The 25,701-nt window shown below is 36.5% G+C and overlaps 1 protein-coding gene across 6 annotated transcripts in view; it reads right to left on the bottom strand.

The window, feature by feature from the left end:
• Positions 1–1,987: 1,987 nt before the first annotated feature.
• LOC135089598 (uncharacterized) overlaps positions 1,988–25,701 on the bottom strand; it is a 56,840-nt gene continuing 33,126 nt past the window's right edge. For all 6 annotated transcript variants that reach the window (XM_063985392.1, XM_063985429.1, XM_063985438.1 and 3 more), the window contains 10 exons: positions 22,977–23,144; positions 22,690–22,869; positions 22,363–22,577; positions 22,013–22,068; positions 16,607–16,723; positions 15,705–15,932; positions 12,014–12,152; positions 10,051–10,238; positions 8,415–8,634; positions 1,988–5,902 (listed from right to left, as the gene is read on the bottom strand). In XM_063985392.1, the coding sequence (XP_063841462.1) occupies positions 4,001–5,902; positions 8,415–8,634; positions 10,051–10,238; positions 12,014–12,152; positions 15,705–15,932; positions 16,607–16,723; positions 22,013–22,068; positions 22,363–22,577; positions 22,690–22,869; positions 22,977–23,144 (3,413 nt within the window). In that variant the 3' untranslated portion in view covers positions 1,988–4,000. The remainder of the gene's footprint in view (positions 5,903–8,414; positions 8,635–10,050; positions 10,239–12,013; positions 12,153–15,704; positions 15,933–16,606; positions 16,724–22,012; positions 22,069–22,362; positions 22,578–22,689; positions 22,870–22,976; positions 23,145–25,701) is intronic.

Raw genomic sequence — 25,701 nt, 5'->3', positions numbered from 1 at the left:
TAGGAGTATATTAAAAAGAGATGATGGTTATTTTCAAAGAAGAAAAACTAGCGGAATTTTGTTTTTCATTACTCTAGTATCACTATAAATAAGACTAAGATTTAAAATCACTGAGTTGAAAAAAAATAAAACACAAAATGTAAATGCACTGTATCTATATACAATAATATATAAATATATAAATCCAGGCAATGTAGTCACCATTTTCAGTACAGTATAATACTATTGCATGGTACTAATGTATATGCCAGTGTCAACGTCAGAGATCCAGGCAGCTGAGATTAGAGGAAGACAAGACAAGATGAATGTCCAGAATGATGGAAAATGTGGGACCAGTTTTGGAAGAAATGAACGGAACAAGACTGTTATGATTCAGACATGAACTAATGAAAATGGAAGAGTGACATACATGAAATGGATACCAAGAAGCAAGTGACCGAGAGGCAGATACTGGAAGAGATGGAAGCAAGGTGTAGAAGAGTCTTTGGAGGTGAGGGAAAACCCAAGTAATACTACAAAAACGAAGATGGCTGGAGTTTTATATTGATGGATAGAGGAGTTTTGCACCAGGATAGATAGAGTCTTGTTTGGATGCCATCGAACTGACAGGATATAGGCCTTAACTGGTGTCAGGTAAGGAAGAAATGAAGCCATGACTGGGCTTGATAACGTGTACGTATCACACACACACACACACACACACGTATATATATATATATATATATATATATATATATATATATATATATATATATATATATATATATATATATATATATATATATATATATATATATATATATATATATATATATTGGAAGGACACCAGCCAAGGGGAAAAAAAAAAAAGGCCCAATGAGATGCCAGTCCCTGAATAGGGTCCAAAGTGGTAATCAAAAATTGAAAGATAAGTGTTTTGAAACCTGCCTCTTGAAGGAATTCAAGTCATAGGAAGGTGGAAATACATAAGTAGGCAGGGAGTTCCAGAGTGTACCAGGGAAAGGGATGAATGATTGATAATACTGTTTAACTCTTGCATTAGGGAGGTGGACAGAATAGGGGTGAGAGAAAGAAGAAACTCTTCTGCAGCGAGGCCATGGAAGGAGGGGAGGCATGTAGTTAGCAAGATCAGAACAGCAGTCAGCATGAAAATAACGATAGAAGATAGCAAGAGATGTAACAGTGTGGTAATGAGAAAGAGGCTGACAATCAGTTGGAGGAGAGGAGTTGATGAGGCAAAAAAGTTTTTGATCCGTCTAGAAGAGCAGTATGAGGGGAACCCGCCCAGACATGTGAAGCATGCTCCATACATGGACAGATAAAGCCCCTGTGTGTGTGTGTGTGTGTGTGTGTGTATATGTGTGGCCACTGACTTTTAGTACCCAAATGGCCCACAGTGTCAAAGAAACTGACCACGTTTTAAGGGATCATGCTCTCACCTCAGCGCACCTCTCTCATCTTAGAGGGTTAGTAAATGGTAAAGTGGAGGGAGGGCTAATAAAATAAATAACCAAACAAATAAGAGACCAAGAAAAATCAATAGGTTCAAGGACTTGGGGTCCCAAAGCATGGAGGATGCACATGTGAATGCCATTAATCCCATACCAGGCTCCTGAGTCCCTGACCCCAGAGACACTGCCACTATTACAGTAGGTATAACATTTGCAAGGGCTATGTTATTTATCAATTTAATAGGCTGGTAATTTTGCCTGCCGTCTCATTGATAATGAAACTCTATAAGGAACAAAAACTAACACTTAGAAAGTTAATTCAAACAATTCTGATAACCACTGTCCCTTTCCTTAGTTTGGTGGGTCTTTATTCTATCATTTTGCCATAGTTATCTTTGGAAAAAAAAAAACTGTTAGACCTGTTAAATCCACATAAGATGCCTATTCCTAATAGTTCCCTCAGGAAACTGACAGGAAGTTAGTGTGTAGATCAAATATTTTCAAGTTTATATGTATAGTATACAACAGACCACATACAGAAAAATATTATTTATTATGAAGTAATTGCATTCTTACAGCATGTTTACTTACAAAATAAATGGAGAAACCCCCTCTAATGGGGTGAAAGTTTTCTTACAAAATTTTTTTGAAAGTCTGAGTGACCGGAAACATTTTTTCCTAATGATCATGAATTAACACCATAAACAACTTAAAAGGCAAAACTAAAATAATTTTTCATCATGCATAATAAAGGACCCAAAGCTACTTACATTTTCATTTATAATTCAGATTTTGCTGCATAGCAAGTGTTCACATAAGAAATCCTAAACTTTCAATAACATATATATTTTACAGATATAACAGTGATGACATGAGTAACAAGAAACAAAAGTTTAAAAATATACAAACGTTTTATATAAATGTGTGTCTCTCAAATTTTGAAAACTTCTGGTTACGTGTAAAAATGACAAGAATGATGAAATATTTCTGGTCACACATATTTCTCATCACAGATTTGCAATAACATTACATTTGTAGTGCCCTTTTGGGGACTTTTCCCAATAGTTTCCCCTTGTGTAAATTATAACAATGACATACTCTGGCACCGCTATCTGCCAAGAGATTCTATGAAGAATAATTTCCTCTACAATCTTTGACATGCAAAATATGACATGCATGTTCAGCATCCGTAATTTAAATCAAAACATCTAATTGTTTCATTCATTCCACAAGAGAAGCAGTGAACCTCAGATACACATAATTAAACATTCATAAATAAAAAACAAAGTTTGTACATATTTCAATATTTACATAATTGAAATTAACCACTGCATTTTATGTTTTGTCACTGACTTTCCTGAGCAACACTTTTTGAATGCAAAACTTTTCATATAAATATACAACCCTTAGAGACAGTATTCATCAAGTTAGGCATTTTCACTTTAATCTCCAGACAAAACATCAGTGGATATGTTTATAAATATGACTGCTAACATAGCAGACTTAGAAAATACCTCTAGAGATAGTCCTACATGACTGTGGGTAATTCTGAATTCTCCTCATACAAAATCTCATAACTTGTTCATATGTACAAATACCTGAAGGAACTATAAGTTTAACATATTTAAGTGTAATTGATAAAGAAATATATCAAATTTAGTACTGATATCAAAATATCTTACAGTACAAAATGTATAAAGACATTTAAAGTGGATTCTCATATTTTATGACTTGTCTGTAACTGGAGAAGTAAAGTTGGAATCCTTCAAATATTTTGTATGAATATTATTGAAAACATAATGGTTTCATTGACACCATTTTAATTTCTAGTGAGGCCAGTATTTAGCTATTGCTTATAGTTAGAATGAAATTATCAAGCTGAATACCTTAAGGGATGGTTCTAAAGGGGACATGTTAGAATGGCAGGGAAGTGGCAATGTTCACTAACTTTTTGCTTTGCTTGTGGGATCCTAAAAGAGATGTGAGAATTACCATTATACTATTACTTGTAATTTAAAACACAATTCTGCCTTTGTATGTTATAGTTTTACTATAGTTGCTGATTTTATAATGTTTTGCAAAGGTGAAATTTGGCTAAAGAGCCTCACAAATATTTGTAGCTGCCAATCCAATGAGAGCAATCTAAAACTGGCACTGAATGTCTGTCTTCACAATAACAAACAATAATTTTAGAAGAATCAACTTGGAACATCAGCAAGCCTAATTCTGTAATGGACTAAGTAAATGAACTAAGATAAGACTGGATACAAATTTTAGATATTGTATTCAAACCCTTTTTGCCTCTGACAATGATAAGAATTAAATCATTAACAATTTCAAATGCATTACCAGTATTATATTCAGTAACATTTCCACTACAGGCAGATGAAACTTCTGTCTTGAGGAGAACAGACTGGTTAAGTCATCACACACACACACACACACACACACACACACACACACACACACACACACACAAAAAAAAAAAAAAAAAAAAAAAAAAAAAAAAAAAAAACTATTTAAAACATTCCTAAAATATAAATGTCCTCCTATCTTACAATATTACGTGCCTTTCCTTGAGGTGGTTTATCTCTGCGTTTCTTTGGAAAAATTTCATCATCATCATCAAGGTATCGCTTGGGAGGAGCAATTGTCCTTCCTGATGAAGTGCCACGTTCACTGAACCTAAATACTGCTGGAGTACCCGAACCACCCTGTGATGGTGAAGAGGAGCCAGGAGGAACCGCTAAAGTGGTAGGAGTGTAGTCTGCTCCAACCCGACGAAGTGGTGAACTTGGTTGTAAAGTTGTAACCGACTTGGAGAGTTGTTGAGTGGCAACAGATTTCGGAGACATCACTTCTGTGGTTTCCCCAGTATTCATGAAATCTTTCTCTTCATGAATAAGGTGGTTCTGCTGCTTAACTGGTAAAGCTTCAGATTCCATCTTGTGTCCTCCATGACTAGGACTTGGATTCATGATGAGAAGGACTTCATCATCAATAATAATCTTCTGTCTTGAAGCTTCTACAGTCTTTAATTGATCCATGGATTGCATTTCATCTACATTAAAAGGAGTGGCATTGTTTGGCATCTTTGATGTATTCACAATTTTTGACTGGGTACTTGTGCAAGATGCCTGCATAACTGACTTTGCAGGACTTGCAGATGAAAAGACAACATTAGAGTTATGAGTGTCTTGTTGGACTGATACATTGGTAGGTAATGCACTTAACAATTTTGATGAGGGCATTCCAGCAACACTGGTAGTTTGTAAATACGAGATCTTTGGTAAGACAGATGAATGAGTTGGCTGTGATGTAGAGACTACCTGTACAACCTCATTCCCAATGCTTTTAACAACCGTTTCATCTCCACCATTTACTACATTTGAGTTATTTTCATGATCTTTTAGTTTGTCCTTTATGGAGCTTTCATTCACAACTTGTGTATGAATTCCATTCAAATCAGAATTTAAGAAACTTTTCACACCACTAAAATCTGTGTGTGCTTGCTTAAGACAGTTTCCATTTAAATTAATTTCCTCATTCTTAGTATCCATCTGCAATCCATCATTTGAATCACCATTGTACACAGCCTTTATCAAACCTAAACCAGAATTGCCTGAAGCAGATACAACAGTTTCTGTGGCCATGAGAGATCCATGGGTTTGTGGTAAGATAGTATCTTTAATAGGAATTCTTTTTTTGTCAGCTCTCACAGGGAAAATAGATTCATCACTTTCTACCACACTCTGTCTTTTCATAGTGTTAACTTGAACATGTGTTTCCACAGCAGTGGAAGTTCCTAACTTTTGCACAGTTATGTTTCTCTCAACAGGGGAAGCATTTGTTTTCTGGAATTTCTTAACATTTATCTGACCTGCACATACAGAGAATGACTGATCTGATTTAGCAATGCAAAGAGGAATGGATTTTACAGAAACAGGTCTATTCTGTACTGTTTTAGTCAAAACTGGCTTTGTTACAGGATTTCCTTCCTTGTTATGATAAACCCTAATTTCTCCATCTTTTAATTTACCTTCAATTATAGTATTCGGAGGAAAACTAATTAATTTTGCATTGCCTTGTTCCTTAGATGTTCCACCATCATTATCACTACCCATATTATTTGAAGACTTACAAATGTCTTGTCCTGGAACAGTATTCTGTGCTGAAGTGTTGACTATCTTGGTTAATGTGGTGTTTGATGTAGTACAACCATCCTGTGGCTCAGAAGTAACTGGAATGTGAGCCACGTTTCCTCCCCCCTTTTCTTTTTTGTCAGAGGAAAAGTATATGTCAGGTAAAGTTATTGAGCTGTGGTTTGGGTTGTGCTGTTCCATTAAGTTGGCAATTAATTTGGCAATGGCTTCCCGTTTCCCTCTCACTACTTCCTGAGGAAACCATTCAGTCAGAGAACGGATTGGGAATGTGTAATCCTTTATGGGTTCCTGAAAAGAAAATAAGTTACTTTTATCTTTGCTCTTAGGTTACATGCATTTATCTATTGTCTTAAATTCTGTCCTAAACAGTAAATATATGACATTTTGATAAGTGTGGAGAGAATGATGCCACCACTGCCTCTTTACTAGGCTTTTTTGCTTTCAAGATCAGTTACCTTCACATTCAAGTATTAGGTTGGTATGATGTAAAACAATTATATGAGGCAGAAAAGTTGAAAAAGGTGAAGTGTAGTGAAGAAAACAGGAAAAGTATTTGGTGGACTGAGGAGGATCTTCAACTTGCTCAGTGCAATGCCATAAACTTACAGGATCTTGCATACCTGTGCTTAGTGCCAGCGCTGTGAATTTATGGTGGCAACTTAAAAATTTTTAGACTGTTTATTTGTTAATTGAACTTGACATAAAACATACTGGGTATACTCCAAACCTTACTCTAGCCTGCTGATGTGTATGTAGTCACAAGACAAGATACCTTTGGAAGTGCACAATTTCAAAGTAATAAGTATGATGTAAGGTTGTGCCTTGAGCACCTTCATGAAAAAACAACAGAAAAAATGCCACCACACACTCAATCACATGTGAACTGCAATAACTTACTGATAGTTCAGTAAGGTGAATAATGTAATGCCAACTCTGATTCTCTCATATACTACAGGGAAGAAGAAGAAGAAGAAGAAGAAGAAGAAAAAAAAAAAATCCATAGTTAAAAATGCTGGCACCACACTGGCTGAACACAGGACACTGGGTATGAGTGTAAAGGATATTATAAGGATTATATGAGGGAATAGTAGAACCCACTGTACTATATGGTACTGAAACATGCAACATAGGAGTAGTGGAGAAGAAACAGTTAAATGTAAGTGAAAATGTTTGAGGAGTATGTGTGTAATAACATGGGATGAACAAAATAAGAAGTGAGAAGGTATAAGAATTGCCTGAATGGGAAAATCAGTGTGTACTAAGACGGTTTGGGCATATGGTGAGAATGGAGGATAGAAAACTAGTAAAGAACATAATGAGGTCAGGTGTGCACAGGGGATGGCTAAGAGGAAGGCAACGCCTAGAGTGAAAGAACTGTGTGAAGAGAGCACTGAATGAGAGTGATTGCGAGTGATAGAGGTAAATGGTGAGCAACCATGATGAGTGCATGAAAATAACACAGTCTCATCAACCTCTGGGAAGGGATGTGAGTGGACTTGATGGGGCACATTGGCATACTGACCCATTTAGGGTGCAGGGCACTTCATAGAAAGTTCCCTGCATCTGCTGTGATCTCAGGATTAAAGTAGGTGTGGGGTGTAGAACAATCTCATTATGAAGTGCCATGGGTAAACCAGTGTGTGCTTTTGGGCCTTGCTATGAATGTATGTGGCCAGTTGTGCTATGCATTAGCTCCTGGGATGTAGTAGGATGGTATACAACACGGGTTCTCAACCTTTTGCAAGCTGGGCCCCCCCAAAAGCTAGTTCAATGCAATTGGGGGCCCTCTCCTCCCTGCACTACCCACTCAATCCCCTCTCCAACTATGCCACCATAGGTAGAATCAGATAGATAGATAACCCTTGATTCGGCTATTATTGTATTGGCCCACACTATTATTACTGTTATTATTAATATTATTATTTTTCCCCTTTCATCCTGTGCTCACACCTCCCCTGGAATAGTGTCTGCGTGCCCCTAGGGGGGCAGGCACCCCCCTGATTGAGAACCACTGGTCTACACCAGGCGGCTGATAGGACTAAGAGTGTGAATGAAGGGTGTATGAGTGTGTGATGCTTTTATCTGGGCTACCTCATGTGGGATTGCTGGCTTGGTAAATAGATAAATGGACAGATTATGTAAAACTACTACATAGGATTACATATCCTCTATGTAATGAAGATGGTACTTCTGGTCCCTTTAGCTAAAGCTGCCTGCTGAAGCAGATAAGAGGATGGGACTATTGTGGGCCAGTAGGAGTAAATCAGGTTTGCTGATAGGCCTTAATACATAATGGCCTGTGTAATAAACCTTTGTGCAGTGTATCTGGCTTGTGAGGCTGTATATTCTCCCCACCCACACCAAAGAATTTAATGCATATGAGATGATTTCAATTAATTCTGTGTGTGTGTGTGTGTGTGTGTGTGTGTGTGTGTGTGTGTGTGTGTGTGTGTGTGTGTGTGTGTGTGTGTGTGTGCATAAACCAGAGGTGTATGGATTAGCACAAGCATGGTGAGAGGTAGAATACCAAGAAAGATGAGCTAGGAACTGATGTATGCTACAGATTTTGATGGTATAGTTAAGAAATGCAGATTGTATAAAATGAGATTTACTTGATGTAAATGCTGAGGGTAAGACTAGGGAGGTCATTAGAGAGAGCTCCCCTGCTAGTTGTCTACACAAGATTTAAATAAATAGTTACATAATAACTGTTCTAACTGTTCATAGAGTGCAATGACATGTAAAGGATAATATATAAAGCATTACTGAGGAATGCAGAATATTATCAGTATTGTCTTACCTCGAAGAAGCTTTCAGCAAACTGGAGAGTATAGACACCACAGTCAGAATAGTTCATCTGTTGTGGGACTCGAGGACAAGCACCTTTCATGGTATCCCGAGTGAATAGCTTCTCTGTTCCTTTTCTGACTTTATGTTCCACTGTTAGGTAGTCTCGGAGAGTAGCAACAATTCGTGCTCGATTTGCTCCAGTCAAAGAGTCAAATATCAAGATACATGGCCTGAAAAGAAAAACAATTTCAAAACACCTATGAAATTTAAAGTTTCACACATGAATGAAAAACATGATTGATAGCAAAATTTCTTAATTGTAACACAAATCATGCTGGAAAATTCAAAGTACTAAATGAGAGCAATGTAAAGAAACAACCAAAGAAGACTTTACATGCTGGCCAATCCCTGACATTAAGGATACCATAGAGTAGGAAAAAAATCTCATTGAATCCTTTCTACTTTCCTTTTCCTCTTTGTAGATGTAATGGAACATGCTTATTTACTCCTTGCTTGTATATTTCTAAAAGTATTCTCCTTTTCCTCTTTGTTGATGTAATGGGGCATGCTTATTTACTCTTTGCTTCTAGAAAAATTATGAATTTTTCTGGGATATGTTTATATACCCCATATATATATATATATATATATATATATATATATATATATATATATATATATATATATATATATATATATATATATATATATATATATATATATATATATATATACTTCTTGCTTCTTTATTTCTAGAAAAATTACATATTTCTCTTCATTGTTTCCCAGTCAATTTCTTGAAGAAATTTTTCAAGATCTTACAAACTAGATTTTCCATTGTTTCCTATGTTATATTCCTCCCTTTGTTCCATGAATAATAATACTTCTTTTTAAATACATCCTTTACTAAATTCTCAATCTTCAAGATTATCATCTCTTCTCTTTTTTGACATTTTCAGTCACTTCTATCATTTATTTCATTCTTCAAGATTATCATCTCTTCTCTTTTTTGACATTTTCAGTCACTTCTATCATTTATTACATTGTTGCTCAATTTCCACAATTTTTCATTTCTCACAATGTTAACCTGCTGTAACTTACCCACATGATCTTACTCTAATTTCAGCTTTCTCTTTAGAGTTTCTGCTACTGTTTCATTACATTCCATTTGCACAACTAAAGCCAAGGTTTACAACTTTTCCTGGAGATCCAAAGCACTTAGGCTCTGCAAATATATCTCATATCTCACTACGCTTTCTGGGAATAATTGTCCAATATACTGCTGCTATTGATAATATTCTCCAAAAATCACCAATTAGGGATTCTCATGGAATTATCAGTGTGTTACTGATCCTCAGATCACTTATGCTACATACGTGTGTATATGGATAGGAAGCAGGAAGGGCACATTAGTCCTACTTGTGGGGGATGTCAGCTTGATTGCCACTGTATTCCTTGCTTATTGCAAAGGTGACAAGAAGAGAAGGAACACAGCAATTAAGGATACAGTTCTGTCTTCTTCTTATACTGAGACTTAAGGAGTCTCATCTTTGTTTTGGTCCTTTAAGGGATGTCTCAGCCAGGGTATTTATTATCATATTACATAGCTACAAAACACTGAATGTAGCAAACCATGGAAAACTTACTGCTTAATGGATGGTGGAGGTTGGGAGTCATGTTTTGAAGCTTGTGTTTCTCCCTCATTATCAGGTTCCTCTCCTTTGTTTTTCTTAGCCTGAGATTCCTCTTCCTCTTCTTCATCTTCTTCTAGTTCATCCTCCTCTCCTTCTGCTTCATCTCTATCACTCCACTCACCATCATCAATGATAGGAATCTGTTGTGACAAAAAATCAATAAAATAAAATAAATAAATAAAATAAGCAAATAAAATAAACAAATAAAATAAAATAAAATAAAATAAAATAAAATAAAATAAAATCTATCTATCTATAAACCAGGCCAGCAATCCCATAGGGGGTGGCCCAGGCAAAGCATCACACACTCATACGCATATCATTTAAACTTTTAGCTGAGTCAGCCCCTGATGGAAAGGAATAATCTCATGGACCACTGTGCTACACCCAACTAATAACAGGCTTATACATAGCACAGCTGGCCATATACATCCATAGTAAGGCTGGACAACATACACTGGTTTATCCCTGCCCCTTCATAATGAGACTGTTCCCTACCCTACTCCAATCCTAAGACCACAGCTGATGCAGGGTACTCCATATAGTGTCCTCCTCCCAAACTGGCTTCATATGCCATTGGGCCTGACCAAGTATACCCTCACCTCTTCCTAGGGATTGACAAGACCACGTCATTTTCATCCACTCACCATTGTCACTCTCCAATCACCTTACATTTGTACTTGGTATCCTATGTCTATCAACGACCGCAACCATGATTTAATTTCCAACTTGACCAATTAAACCTCCCAACAGAATATTTAATCTGTCTCCAAAACTATACTCTTCAAATTAATTTCAAAAATTTTCTCTCTCTATTTCATCCCTTTCACTCACGGAGGCCCACAACTCTTTCCCAAACTTTACCTTAGCCCACATTACTTTCACAGACACTTCCTGACACTCTATAACCTGGTTTAGTACCCTTGGACTCAAGAGTGAAGCCACACCCTCTATTGCTTTCCCACTCAACACACCTGACATCCTTCCATTCACACATCCAACCCTTCCCTTCAACTTCATTTCACTTAACACTAGTACATCCAACTTTTGTTCCAATAATGTCTCTTTTACCTGCATCCACACCACATCCATGCACATTCAGAACTTCTACATGAAGTGTTTTTCTTTGTTTGTACAACACCATACAGAGGAGGCTGTTCCTAGTCTCCTTGCTCTGTCCCTTTCAAACAGCTCTTATGACATGCAGGGAATACAGCGCCAGTATTCTTAGCCTCTGCCACACAGCAGGAAAAAGTAATATAAAATGAAACAAAATTACAGATACTGAGCTGCCATTGCAAGTCATCTTTATAGGAAACAAATAAAATGCACAAAACAGAATGGAGGGCGTATTGTATGTCAAGTGAAAATTCATGTTTATAAGTCAGCTGGAATAAAACTGTCAGGACTGGTTGGGACATGCAAAAGAAATGAAGACATAAGAATATGATGAAAGACTGAAACATTTTTCAAGTGAATGATACAAAATCAGCATCAATCTTGGGTAATAACTCTATTGATCACAATTTTATGATCTACAGAGATATAATCAAAAGTTGCGGTCACTTTCAGCTTCAGTGTACATTCCACCTTTCTTTTATTGCTAATCAGTGCCACTATAGCATCAAAATAGCAAAAAAATAGTGGATAGTCTCTCCCATCTCTTGTTAATGAAAATAAAGCCAAAATTGAGATTTGATCCAATTTTCTTTACCTTATAACAATTTTTCATAAATGTTTATATATTCATATCTACTGAACTTGTATCTAACAAATGATTTTTTTTACTTCCAAATCTTACTCATTATATTACCAATATGTTGTAATAAATGTCCACTGCAACATATAACGATTCAAAAGCTACATTTCCTATGATACGCACAGCTAATATACTCAGCAGTATACTGTAACTCACCTCAATCCTATTCTTAGGTCGAGAGGATCTACGCCTCTTGGGTTTATCAGCAGTGAAAACAGGAACAGGCTGGCCATCTGATATCCGTACAGGACCACTCAAACCCGGGAAGCATATGATTGCAAGGAACCAGTGAGCACTGAAAAGAGGAAACATCATTTATATCACATTACTTATATTATCTTAAAAGAATTCTCTGAAGTGAGAGGGGAAAATTTTTTTTTTTTTAAATAAAAAAGCCTTCCTTTACTACTTTTTGAGTTCCAAAGATAAAATACTTCATCCAACAAAAAAATCCAATTGCAAAACACAGACTCACAACTACATAAATTATCTTTACTAAATATCCTATATTATGACGACTCCAATTATCATATTTTTTACTTACTATGAGTTAATCATAATGTAAAGTGGGTTAATTGGAACATAAATCAGGTTTAGCATAATATGTCATGAATTACTAGAACATAATTGTAATGTAACACAGACAAAGAAACTATGAAGAGCACGAAAATTCATCATGCACAATACTGAACAACCTGCCTTTTGTGTTGGATGAAGAATGATAGTGTGGAGAGAGAGAGAGAGAGAGAGAGAGAGAGAGAGAGAGAGAGAGAGAGAGAGAGAGAGAGAGAGAGAGAGAGAGAGAGAGAGAGAGAGAGAGAGAGAGAGAGAGAGAGAGAGAGAGAGAGAGAGAGAGAGAGAGAGAGAGAGAGAGAGAGAGAGAGAGAGAGAGAGAGAGAGAGAGAGAGAGAGAGAGAGAGAGAGAGAGAGAGAGAGAGAGAGAGAGAGAGAGAGAGAGAGAGAGAATGAATTCCCAGACTTTCCATGCAACTAAGAAATAAAAAGTAGAACTGTCACACAGATGCAGCAAATGTAGAATAACTTTTAATATTGAGTATGCCAACAGCCATCTTATTGTCATGAGAACCTGTATTAAATATGTTACTGTGACCATGTAACAGCTTCACTTGCAAAATCACTATGGACCTCAAACTTGGAAAACAAATCAATTTCATGTCAGATTTTAAAATTCAGGAATACATCTCAAAATGACACAGCACACCTGCAGCAATGAGAGAGAGAGAGAGAGAGAGAGAGAGAGAGAGAGAGAGAGAGAGAGAGAGAGAGAGAGAGAGAGAGAGAGAGTAGAGAGAGAGAGAGAGAGAGAGAGAGAGAGAGAGAGAGAGAGAGAGAGAGAGAGAGAGAGAGAGAGAGAGAGAGAGAGAGAGGCTCACTGAGGTGCTGGTCCCCAAACAGAGTTGGAAATATTAGTAAAAAATTACAGGATAAGTATCTTTAAACCTCCCTCTTGGAAGAATTCAAGTCATAAGATGATGGAAATACAGAAGTAGGCAAGGAGTTTCCAAAGTTTATCAGAGAAAGGGATGAATGAGAATACTGGTTAAATCTTGCATTAGAGAGGTGGACAGAATAGGAGTGAGAGAAAGAAGAAAGTCTTGTGCAGCAAGGCTGTGGGAAGAGGGGAGGCATGCAGTTAGCAAAATCAGAAGAGCAGTTGGCATGAAAATAGCAGTAGAAGATAGCAAGAGATGCAACATTGCAGTGATGAGAAAGAGGCTGAAGATAGTCAGAAGAGAGGAGATGATAAGATGAAAAGCTTTTGATTCCACCCTATCTAAAAGAGTGGTACGAGTGAAGCATACTCCATACATGGACAGATAAGGCCCCTGTACAGAATTAGCAGCTGGGGGAAGGTGAGAAAAACTGGCAGAGGTGATTCAGAATGCCTCACTTCATAGAAGTTGTTTTAATTAGAGATGAGATGTTAAGTTTACAGTTTAGACTATAAGTAAAGGACAGACTGAGGATGTTCAGTGTAGAAGAGGGGGACAGTTGAGTGTCAATGAAGAAGAAGGGATAGTTGTTTGGAAGGTTGTGTAGAGTTGATAGATGAAGGAATTGAGTTTTTGAGGCTCTGAACAATAATAAGTTTGCTCTGCCCCAATCAGAAATTTTAGAGATCAGAAGTCAGGCATTCTGTGGCTTCCCTACATGAACTGTTTACTTCCTGAAGGGTTGGAGATCTATGAAAAGATGTGGAAAAGTGCAGGGTGATATCATCAGCATAGGAGTGGATAGGACAAGAAGTTTGGTTTAGATCATTGATGCATAATAGGAAGAGAGTGGGTGACAACAGAATCCTGAGGAACACCACTGTTAATAGATTTAGGAAAGAACAGTGGCCATCTACCACAGCAGCAATAGAAGAGTCAGAAAGGAAACTTGAGATGAAGTTACAGAGAGGAGGATAGAAGCCACAGGAGGGTAGTTTGGAAATCAAAGCTTTGTGCCAGACTCTGTCAAAAGCTTTTGATATGTCTATGGCAACAGGAAAAGTTTCAGCAAAACCTCTAAAAGAGGATAACCAATACTCAGTAAGGAAAGCCAGAAGATCACCAGTAGAGCGGCCTGAATGGGACCCATACTGGCAATCAGATAGATGATTGTGAAGTGATAGATGTTTAAGAATCTTGTTGAAGATTCAAAAACTATAAATAGGCAGAAAATTATTGCAATAGGACGGTAGTTTGAGGGATTAGCATGGTCACCCTTTTAAGGAAGAGGCTGAATGTAGGGAAACTTCCAGCAAGAAGGAAAGGTAGATGTTGATAGACAGTTAAAAAGAGTCTGACTAGGTGCAAGCATGGAGGTACAGTTTTAGAGAACAATAGGAGGGACCCCATCAAGTCCATAAGCCTTCTGAGGGTTTAGGCCAGTGGGGGCATGGAAAACATCATTGTGAAGATTTTAATAGGTAGCATGAAGAAGTAAGAGGGTGGAGGAGGAGGAGCAAGCCCTGAATCATCCAAGGTAGAGTTTTTAGCAAAGGTTTGAGCAAAAAGTTCAGCTATTAGAAATAGATGAGATGGCAGTGGTGCCATCAGGTTGAAATAAAGGAGGGAAAGATGAAGAAGCAATGTTATTGAAGATGTTTTTGGAGATGCTTTAGGACAAAGCATTGTGAATGGTAGAATAGAACATTACAGAAGAGATTAGAGTGATCCTTTATGAGCACAGCCCTTATAAGTGTCAAAAAACTGAAATGGTGAGATTACCATCAAGGAAGTTGCTAAAATATTACTCCATCATTAGGAACAGTTATTGCAAACTTCATGCTTGACTTGAACATGTGCTAAATTCATAGCCAGGCACTTTGATCCCATTATGACTAACACATCCACTCAAAATGTGTTGAAAACTTAAGTCTTCAACTAGACCAACATCATCAGTCTCCATCTTCCTTATGCATCATATTAGGCTCCCTATGATTTCTTCCCAAAATGAAGTTCAAAACATGTTTGAAGCTTTGAAATCACGGAAATACAGTACAAACTGCAAATTGAGGTTTATACACATAAACACAAAATTCATGCTTTCTTGTGTGTTTAGTAGGCATGCTGTAATGGTTCAAACATAGTAATTACATCAACATAAAAACAATGAACAATATGGATAGGGGGGAAAAACTCAGCATAACCATCCAATAGATATTTTGATTAAATTTATGAACTTTTCACACAAATATATACTTGTCAGATAAATTTATGAACTTTTCACACAAATATATACTTGTCAGATAAAATTTGTAAAGTTAAATCTAAAAATACTTTGATTGCACAATTCCTTTTATCATACTCTAAAGGTTTATACATAGTTCTGAACTTACTGTTCATTGATGGGAATAATAATGAAATCCTTAGAGAAAATGTCAACATTCTTGGTCCAGGATTTGACTCTAGCATGTCTTTTCTCCGCTGCTGACAGCTTAGGATCATCTTCAGGGGCATTTAGCCTCCGTTTCTTGGGTTTGGATGTCAGGCGCTTGTAGAAAAATGTAGAAAATACATGGGTATGCTGACGATGTATTTCAGAGAGCTTGCTTTGAAGTAGCCATCTGTTGAAATAAACATACCATGTAATTCTACATTACTGAAAAGTAATAATACAAAATCATATTCTTCATCATTCTTTTCCTTTTACCTTATCAGTTCTTTACTCGCCATCAAACATTCAGTAACAAATTGAGAAAAAAATTTAAATTAGTAACCCATACCTTCTGGATGCATTTAATTCCTATCCGAAGTGTAAGGAACAGGAAAGAGAAGTTTAAAGGGTAGGATGTGTATGTCTGATGAAGGATGCTATGTAAATGGAAATAAAAAATATATGAAAAATATGAAAAATAGATATTCTGAAAGCAACCTAGAAACATGAAAGCCAAACTTGCAAATGAAAACATAAAAAAAGTGACCAATGAAGGTACAATGCAAAGAATTAAAATGTGCTGCATGTTTAAGGCACCAATAATACTGAGCCATTAGACAAGACACCAGATATGGTAACTGTAAGTAAAAGGAAAGATAATGCATGATACAAGAGTGAAGCTGAACAATGTTTGAAGTAATGAACAATGAATGATGGGATAAGGCCCTTAAGTCTGATTGTATTCATGACTATTTAAAAGAAGAAAGAGAATGGGTAATACTCATCATTCATATGTAGGAAAACCACTAGTTTTCCTTACAAAATATATTTCAATATAAAACAAAAAATGAACACACTACTAACTTTAGATAGAAGTCGAGAATAACATCATTCAAGAACTGTTCTTCCTCTAGACAGCAATAATCATCTGTTGATATAGAAATTCCCCCTTTTTGTGGTGGTGGAGGATATATCAACAACCTGCAGACAAAAATAGTTTAACATTATACATAGTATAACAGCATAGTAGTGAGATGATACAATTCATGATCATGAAATGCTACTGTTATTGGTAAATTTTATAAAGTTCTTTATTTCACATCAATAATTAAAAAAATATCAATTATCTCTACTTCTCACTAACTAATCTGCAGTGATGATTCTAACTGCATTCTCTCTTAAATATTAATTATTTAATACTGTCATAGGAATTCTCCCTCTTTTACCCACACCACTCACCACTATCTTAACTATTGATGACACCTCACTCCCTTGAAGAGCCATATCATTAGGGATGTTCATGGTGCAAGGACTTCAGAGATCCCTATCCATACATAACTTATCTTTAGTGCATCACACCTCTTCCAATTAAAGAGATAGTTTTACTTTCACCTGCACTTACACTTTAACAATTTTTCTATCTAAAACAGCTACATCCATGCTCTAATGATTATCTCAATGTATTCTATATCTAATCTGTAAATCTACTTGTTGTTTCTCTTCCATCATATGATACCCTTCATTATCAATACATATATTCTTTTATTCCATTTATCTGTCTGATGCCTGTTCTATAATAAATTTCCACCACAGGGGATGGCTGTGATATCATGAACTCCCGCCAAAAGGGGTAGCAATGATATGAGTAGAGTTCTACTATACAGCAGCCATCCAATTGGTTACTATTCATCCCATCTCTTCCTACAAGTATATCTATAGCTGATCTGCAGAATGTTATCACTGCTCTGATCTTCAAAAGTCCCTTTCAATCTCTCACCAAATTCCACAACCTTATATTTATCTCTTTATCTACATACCATTCAGATCCCTTGTGAACATGACAGCCAAAACAAAAAAGACAAACACACACACACACACACACACACACACACAAGAACAGCCAAGCTGGAAGGATGCATTGGTAGCAGCTCTGCGATCACCAAGATAAGGTATAGGTGTGGTATAGGGAGTTTGGAGGAGTACTGTTTGTCTCCATAATGAAATAGGAAAAAGGTAGAGGTAATTCTAAAAGTAGAGTTGAAAGGAAATTAGAAGGTAAAAATGGAGCCGAACTGAAGTGGTTTGTTTACGCTGAGTGAAGAGTCGGCAGTGGGAGAACACAACTTCTCGGGATTTTGTGCCAATGACAGTGAGGTTAGCACAAAACTATGGCAAAGAAGAGTGTTGGCCCTGGAAAGTGACATGGAAAAACTGATGGAGAGATTCAGAGCTATGGAAGAGACCCAGGTAAGCCAAATTAAAGAAATGAAGGGATTGAGAGCTGAAAACATAGCGCTAAGAAATCAATGCAATGCTCTGGGGATAGAAATTAAGGAATGCAGTAAGAAAGTGGAAGGAAGTGCCAAAACTGTAGTGCAATTGAGTGAAAGGCAAGATGTATGGAAAAAGCTCCAAGAAGGAGATAAGATAAAGTTTGAGAGGAAAGCAGATAAGTTGGAGAAACAAATGAGTGAGCAAGAGACCATACAGGGAGAGGCAGTAAACTTTGAGAAAATTATAGAACAATTAAATGAAGCCAAAATAATGCAAAACATGGTAAATATTATCAATACAAAAGACAGTTGACAAAAAGAAATGTATAATTGTCTTTGGGGTTAAGGAAATAAAGGAAATCAACAAACCAATAAGAGAGAAAGAGCTGAAAGAAGGTAAACAAAGTGGTGGGAAAGGTATAAGAGGAGGGAATATGTCTGGTTAATGAAGTGGAAGAATACCACAGAGTAGGGAAATTCACAGGTGAAGGGCACAGACCCATAAGAATAAAATTTAAATCACAGAAGGAAGCTGAGGAGGCTCTGGCAGGGGCTTGGAGATTAGCTAAAGATGAGCTAACAAGAAACATATGGCTGAGAAGAGATTTAAATGAAAAGGAAAGAGAAGAGCTAATTAAAATGAGGGAGGAAGTAAACACAAAAAATGAGGAGAGATCAGAAGAGCAGAAAGAGATATTCTATTGGAGGGTGTTGGACATGAAAGTGAGGAAATGATACCTAAACAGGAGGGAGAACAGGGAAACAAGCTAAGGAGAAAAAGGGCATTTTGAAGGTAGCTTACACTAACATTAATGGACAAATCTTGGGATTGAGGGAATTAAATGTTTATTTAAATGAGAAAAGTCCAAATATAATAGGCCTCACAGAAGTAAAATTATATGATGAGTTAGAAGTAAAGAACATTGGGCAAAATCAATACAACTTATAAAAAAGAAGTAGAACATATAAGAACAGAGGAGGAATGATGTTTCTAGTTAAGAAAAGCTTAAAGGTGGTTGAAATAAAATATCGCAACGGATTAACAGAGGCATTAAAAATTAGAGAGGAAAATACACAAAGGCAAAAAGAGACAATACATAGTGATGTACATACCACCAAAAACCAATGCCTTGTCAAATGATGAATATGAAATAATGATAAAAGACTGGCTAGAGAAAATGCTAAGTGGTGATAAAATGATCATGATGGGAGACTTTAACTGTAAGGAGGTGTGTTGGGAACAGTGGTACACGGAGGTAACAGAATCATCTTGGGGAAATAAATTATTACAGCTGGCAATGGATAATACATTAACTCAATGGATAAAAGGAGATACAAGATTTGGAAAAGATGGAGAAACATCAAGACTAGATATGTTATTTAGTAAGGAACCAGAAGGAATTGAGAATGTTCGCATAGGGTGTCTGTTAGCCAAAAGTGACCACGCTACCAAAGAATTCAATATATAAATGAGGAAATAGAGAATCAAAGGAATGAAGAACACCATGTTGGGAGATTAAGCCACTGTAAGGCAAACTTTGATAACATGAGGAAGTTTTTTCAAGAGGACAGATGGAATATGTTCCATAAGGCTAAAGGGTCCAAGAGAAGTGGGATGAATTTCTTAAAAATATATAAAGGTGAAAAAAAAAAAAAAAAATTGTGCCTAAAAAGCAGACAGTAATAGCTGGTAAAAAAGAGTGGTTTAATAAAAGATGCAAAGCAGCAAAAAGGATGAAAGAGAATACATGGAAAAAAATGGAGGAAAAGTAAAAGAATTAACCTATGGAATAATTACAAACAAGCAAGAAAAGATTACATGAGGATCCTGAGGGATGAACAAAGACAGTTTGAAAAAGATATAGTAGACAGGTATAAACATGAGCCCAAACACTTCTATAAATATGTGAATGGTAAACTGAAAAACAAAGTGAGTACAGGAAAGCTAATGGTAGATGGGGTGGTTTATGAAGACTCAAAAGAGATGGCAGAAGTGATGAATAAGAGCTTTAAGGAAGTTTTTACAAAGGAAAAGGAATTTATAAGGCCATTGTGCACACCTGAAAATGGAAAAATAGAGGAATTTCAAGTAACAAAAGAGGAAATTGATGAAATCATCAAAACATTAGATGTGAGAAAGGCCACAGGACCGGATGGAGGGTCAGGATGAGTAATAAAAGAATGCAGTAACTAGCTTAATGATAAATTACATACCACCATATGTACCTCTATTAATGAAGGAATAGTTCCACAGGATTGGAAAAGGGCAAACATCGTACCCATATTTAAAGGAGGAGACACACAAGACCCACTAAATTATAGACCAGTCTCGCTGACGAGTGTGGTTGCAAAAATATGTGAAAGGATAATAAAGAACAAATGGACCAAGTTTTTGGAAGATAAGGACATTCTCACAACTTGTCAATTTGGCTTTAGAAAAGGGAGATCTTGTGTCACTAATTTATTATGTTATTATTCAAGAGTGATTGATATCATACAGGAGAGAGATGGTTGGGCAGACTGTATTTATATAGATTTAAGAAAAACTTTTGATAAAGTGCCACATAATAGACTGCAGTGGAAGTTGGAAAAGATAGGTGGTGTAAATGGAAAAATGCTGAAATGGATGGACAATTTCCTTAAAAACAGAGAGAGATGTGAACAGTAAAAAGGGACCAGACATCAGTGTGGAGCCCAGTATTAAGTGGGATCCCCCAAGAGTCAGTATTGGCACCAGTAATGCTTGCGGTGTATATAAATTATATGGTGGGGAATGTATCCAGCTATGCGAATCTTTTTGCTGACCATGCAAAATTTATGAGGAGAGTGAAGGGAACTGAAGATGGTGAAGCATTATAAAGAGATATAGACAAGGTGTGGGAGTGGAGCAACAGATGGCAAATGGAATTTAACTCTGGTAAGTGTAAAAAGATGGAATTTGGAAAAAATAACAGGTGTAGCTATAACTATAAGATGAGAATCAAATAATAAATAAGGCAACAAGAGAAAAAGGTCTGGGAGTGATTTTCTCAGAGAATTTATCACTGGAAAATCATATAAACAAGATATCAGGTGAAACTCTCAGCCTACTAAGAAATATAAGAGTTGCCTTTGCTTATCTGGATGTAGAAATGATGAGGAAAATAATCACCAAAATGATACGTTCAAGATTAGATACACAGTGGTAATTTGGAAGGAATACAGAGAGCAGCAACAAAGATGATAACAGAATTGCAAGATTTGTCATATGAGGAGCGACTAACTAGAGAGCAACTCCCAACCTTGCAAAAGAGATGAGAGAGAGGTGACTTGATTGCATTGTACAGATTGCTGAGTGGGATGAAAAAACTAGATAAGGAACATCTCTTTATAATGAACAAAAGAGAAACAAGAGGACATGGAAGAAAACTAAAAGTAACCACCTGCAGAAGGGACATAAAGAAGTTTAGCTTCCCTCATAGAAGCATAGAGGCATGGAATGGACTGGAAGGGGAAGTGGTGTGTGCTACAAATATTCATGACTTTAAGGAGAAGTTGGATAAAAATAGTTATGGAGACGGGATAGTATAAGCTTAGCTCCTCTCCTGTATGTCACAACGAGGTAAAAACACACACACACACACACACACACACACACACACACACACACACACACACACACACACACACACACACACACACACACACACTTTACTAATAAATATCTTCTTTACAAGGTCATTCTTTTATCTCCTCTATAGTGACTAAATAGATTCAAAGTTCTGCATCTGACCACCACTCCACATTTCCTTCTTTCATTCTTATTACACATGCTAAACTTTCCAAATGCTTTCATTACTTTCACAATATAGCATATCTCTTCAATTCCTTTCACATCCCTCTTAGAGAGAGAGAGAGAGAGAGAGAGAGAGAGAGAGAGAGAGAGAGAGAGAGAGAGAGAGAGAGAGAGAGAGAGAGAGAGAGAGAGAGAGAGAGAGAGAGAGAGAGAATTACTTACAGCTTTGATTCACAGGTAGCTGGTGTAGTTGTAGGTTTCTTGACTAGATTCTGGACCTAGAAAATTTATATCAGAAATAATTTAAGATCACCTTAGTCATCAAAGTATATCTTGCAGGCAAAGACAATGAAGTCCTGATGCGATATCAAGAGACTATGCACAAATGAAGTTAAAACTGTGCTCAACAGAACAGATGAAACAATGTCCAATGTATCATTCAAGGTGCTGAAACTTTCATACCATATTCTGAGTGTAATTTTACAAAAAGAGTATCATTTACTTTGTTCACTTTCATGGACAAAGTAAATTTTCCCAATTACAGCATTAATATACTAAATTCTCTTACACACCTTAGCTGATGATGCTCTAAGAAGAATCTCATTAGCTTCCTTGTGATCCAGTTCCTCTATGACATTAACAAGTTCACTTGCTGTTGATGTTGAAGTGCCAGTGACTGCTCCACTAATGTTCAGTAAATTTGAAGGACCAAAAACTTCCTTAACTAGATTCTTATTCTCTTCAGTCAATCTATCTGGCAAGATGGTAATACGTTTCTGTGATTCATCTGAAAAGGAAGGAGATGAAAGTTTACTAGGATGTGACAAAATAATTCAGTTTAATTATTGGAATTACTCCACTTATGGAGTAACAATATCTTTGAAAAGACAGCAGCTTACCATGACTGCATGGATCAAAATAATATCCATTTCTATCTGTCATTTTGAGCAGTCTCCTTATATTTGCAGCTGTTGAGGGTTTGACATATATGAAGAATACTGGCAAAGATCTTCCAAAGTGAACCAAAATCTTTACAACACTCTTCACTGGAATGTCAAATGTTACTGATGCTGAAGAATCTGCGGAAAAAGAAGTTAATTTTAATCATACAACTTCAAAAATCTGTATAACAATAATACAAGTTATGATCAATTTGACTATCAAAAGTTTCTTACACTAAACTTACCTTCAGCAATAGGAGGAACTTCAATACGTAGGCCTTGGGGTACTATAAGCACTCTTTCCTTGGGCATGACTTTGTAGGAGCCAATTCTAAGACTTCTACATTGTAGTGAAGTGTAGGGTCCCTTCAGAGTGCCATCATTGAGACTCTGTATGTCTGGTATACCTCCACCTGGAAGAATAGAAGACACAAATAACACTGAACCAGATCAAAAGATACCTGGCCTGACCAACTAAAAGATGTAACTTTTCATTATAATTTTAAGCTGCTGGCTGACAAATTAAACTAACCACAGATGTGCTGCAAAGATAAATGTATTTATTCAGAAATCCAGATGTGTTATACTACAGTGGAACATCAGTAACTGAACGCCTCCCTTTTCAAACAAATCAGTTTTCAATGAAAATTTTTGAACTCGTAATTGCTTTAGTTGCTGTACCATAATTCAGTTCTTGAACAAAGTTACTTGATTTCAAATACTAAAAGACAAAGCAAAAGATGCTGTTTATTATTAATTTATAGCTTCTATAAGTATTTCCATAATTTTTATGTATTTGGAGAGACAGTGGATAAGACAGTAATTCAATCTGAAATAAGGTAAATGTGATCCCACTGAAGAGCCTCAATGTAAACAAAGCTTTCAGCTGACTCATGAGTAATCCCGAGCCATCTGTGGCTCTCTTGATGACTCACAAAGCCATCATTACTGCACAATTGCATTTTCCCAGTAACTTTTCCTAGCAGCAATATGTCTATGTGTTATGACCACCTTAATTTCAGCAGTAAGTGGATTATTTCTCTCTGTGTCACTCTGTAAGTTTCCCTTACTAGATCAATGACAAAGAGAATACCTGGATGGTCTAAACAGTATCTTCTATTGAATTCCGTGTCACTATACTGTACTGTCTAAACAGTAACTTCTGATGAGTTCCATATCACTATACTGTACTGTCTAAACAGTAACTTTTGATGAGTTTCGTGTCACTATACTGTACTGTCTAAACAGTAACTTCTGATGAGTTCTGTGTCACTACACTGTACTGTCTAAACAATAACTTCTGATGAGTTCTGTGTCACTACACTGCAATGTCTAAACAGTAACTTCTTTTTTTTTTTTTTTTTTTTTTTTTTTTTTTTATGTAGGAAGGATACTGGCCAAGGGCAACAAAAATCTAATAAAAAAAATGCCCACTGAAATGCCAGTCCCTAAAAGGGTCAAAGCAGTGGTCAAAAATTGGTGGATAAGTGTCTTGAAACCTCCCTCTTGAAGGAATTCAAGTCATAGGAAGGTGGAAATACAGAAGCAGGCAGGGAGTTCCAGAGTTTACCAGAGAAAGGGATGAATGATTGAGAATACTGGTTAACTCTTGCGTTAGAGAGGTGGACAGAATAGGAGTGAGAGAAAGAAGAAAGTCTTGTGCAGCGAGGCCGCGGAAGGAGGGGAGGCATGCAGTTAGCAAGATCAGAAGAGCAGTTAGCATGAAAATAGCGGTAGAAGACAGCAAGAGATGCAACATTGCGGCGGTGAGAGAGAGGCTGAAGACAGTCAGTTAGAGGAGAGGAGTTGATGAGACGAAAAGCTGACGAGTTCCATGTCACTATACTGCATAGGCTAAACCAGTGGTTCCCAAACTATCTTACCTGATACCCCCTTTTTGCTTCCAGTAGACCCACACATCCTCTCTCCCTCTTTTTTTTTATGTGAAATTATATATTTTCTTGTATTTATATCCTAGCATTGTAGAGGAAAACAGATTTCTGTTTGTATTAAATTTTAATAATGAAAGCGAATCAAACAAATAATGCATTCACGAGGCATTTTTCTAGGTAACTAAACATTTGGTTCAAAGGGAGAGAAAAAAAGTTTAAAATTAGCAAATTGGCAAAATTGACTTGCAGTTCCAAGAGCTAAATAATTTGAAAACATGGCATATAATATTTGGAAATACTCATGAGACTGAGGCACAATTTTATAAACTAAATATTAAATATGATGACATGACACGTAAATAATAATTTGAATTCTTGGCATTGAAATGTAAAGAAACTTAATTACTCCAGTAAATAACTGCAATCAAGATATGCACTGTTCCACAAACTAAATATGAATACTGAATGATAATACTGAAATGAAAAAACTGACTGCTTGAATTCTACGGTGTGAACAGCTTATTTTAGTGAGATAGATGCTGCTGCTTCTTTCTCACAAGACTAGAAATTCTAGGCTTGAAGGATGACAGTGCACAACGCAAGTCATTTTCTACATCAAATCGATTGCGGTGTTTTGTTTTCAGGACAACAAGAGCTGAAAATCCTGCTTCACAAAGATATGTAGAAGAAAAGGGAAGAATCAAACGGTGCTTCTTCACCTACTTTTGGGTACATGAGAAGATATTTCATCCAAAACTCTTCCAATTTCATTGTTTCAAAGTCCCTTTTCGCACTCGTCACATTTCAAATCGATAGCTTCTTCTTGCAGTGATTCCAGTAACAACTCCATATCAGTGTTAAATGGATTCTGCACCAAAGTCCAGAGTTTAAAATTCCATTTAAAAGTCCATTGTGACATCTGGAAAATAGTGCATAAATTCCTCAGCAAGGGAATCCAGATGTGATAAAACTTCTTTTGTCAAGTCATACTGCTCAAGTTTTCTCTTCTCAGACAAGAGCTCAATGAGATGTGAGAACAATGAAAAGTTCCCAGCTTGTACTTTTCGTTTCCAAAGCA

This window comes from Scylla paramamosain, chromosome 3, assembly GCF_035594125.1.
Source record: "Scylla paramamosain isolate STU-SP2022 chromosome 3, ASM3559412v1, whole genome shotgun sequence".
Classification (NCBI taxonomy): domain Eukaryota; kingdom Metazoa; phylum Arthropoda; class Malacostraca; order Decapoda; family Portunidae; genus Scylla; species Scylla paramamosain.
This window is presented reverse-complemented; position numbering and strand designations above follow the sequence as displayed.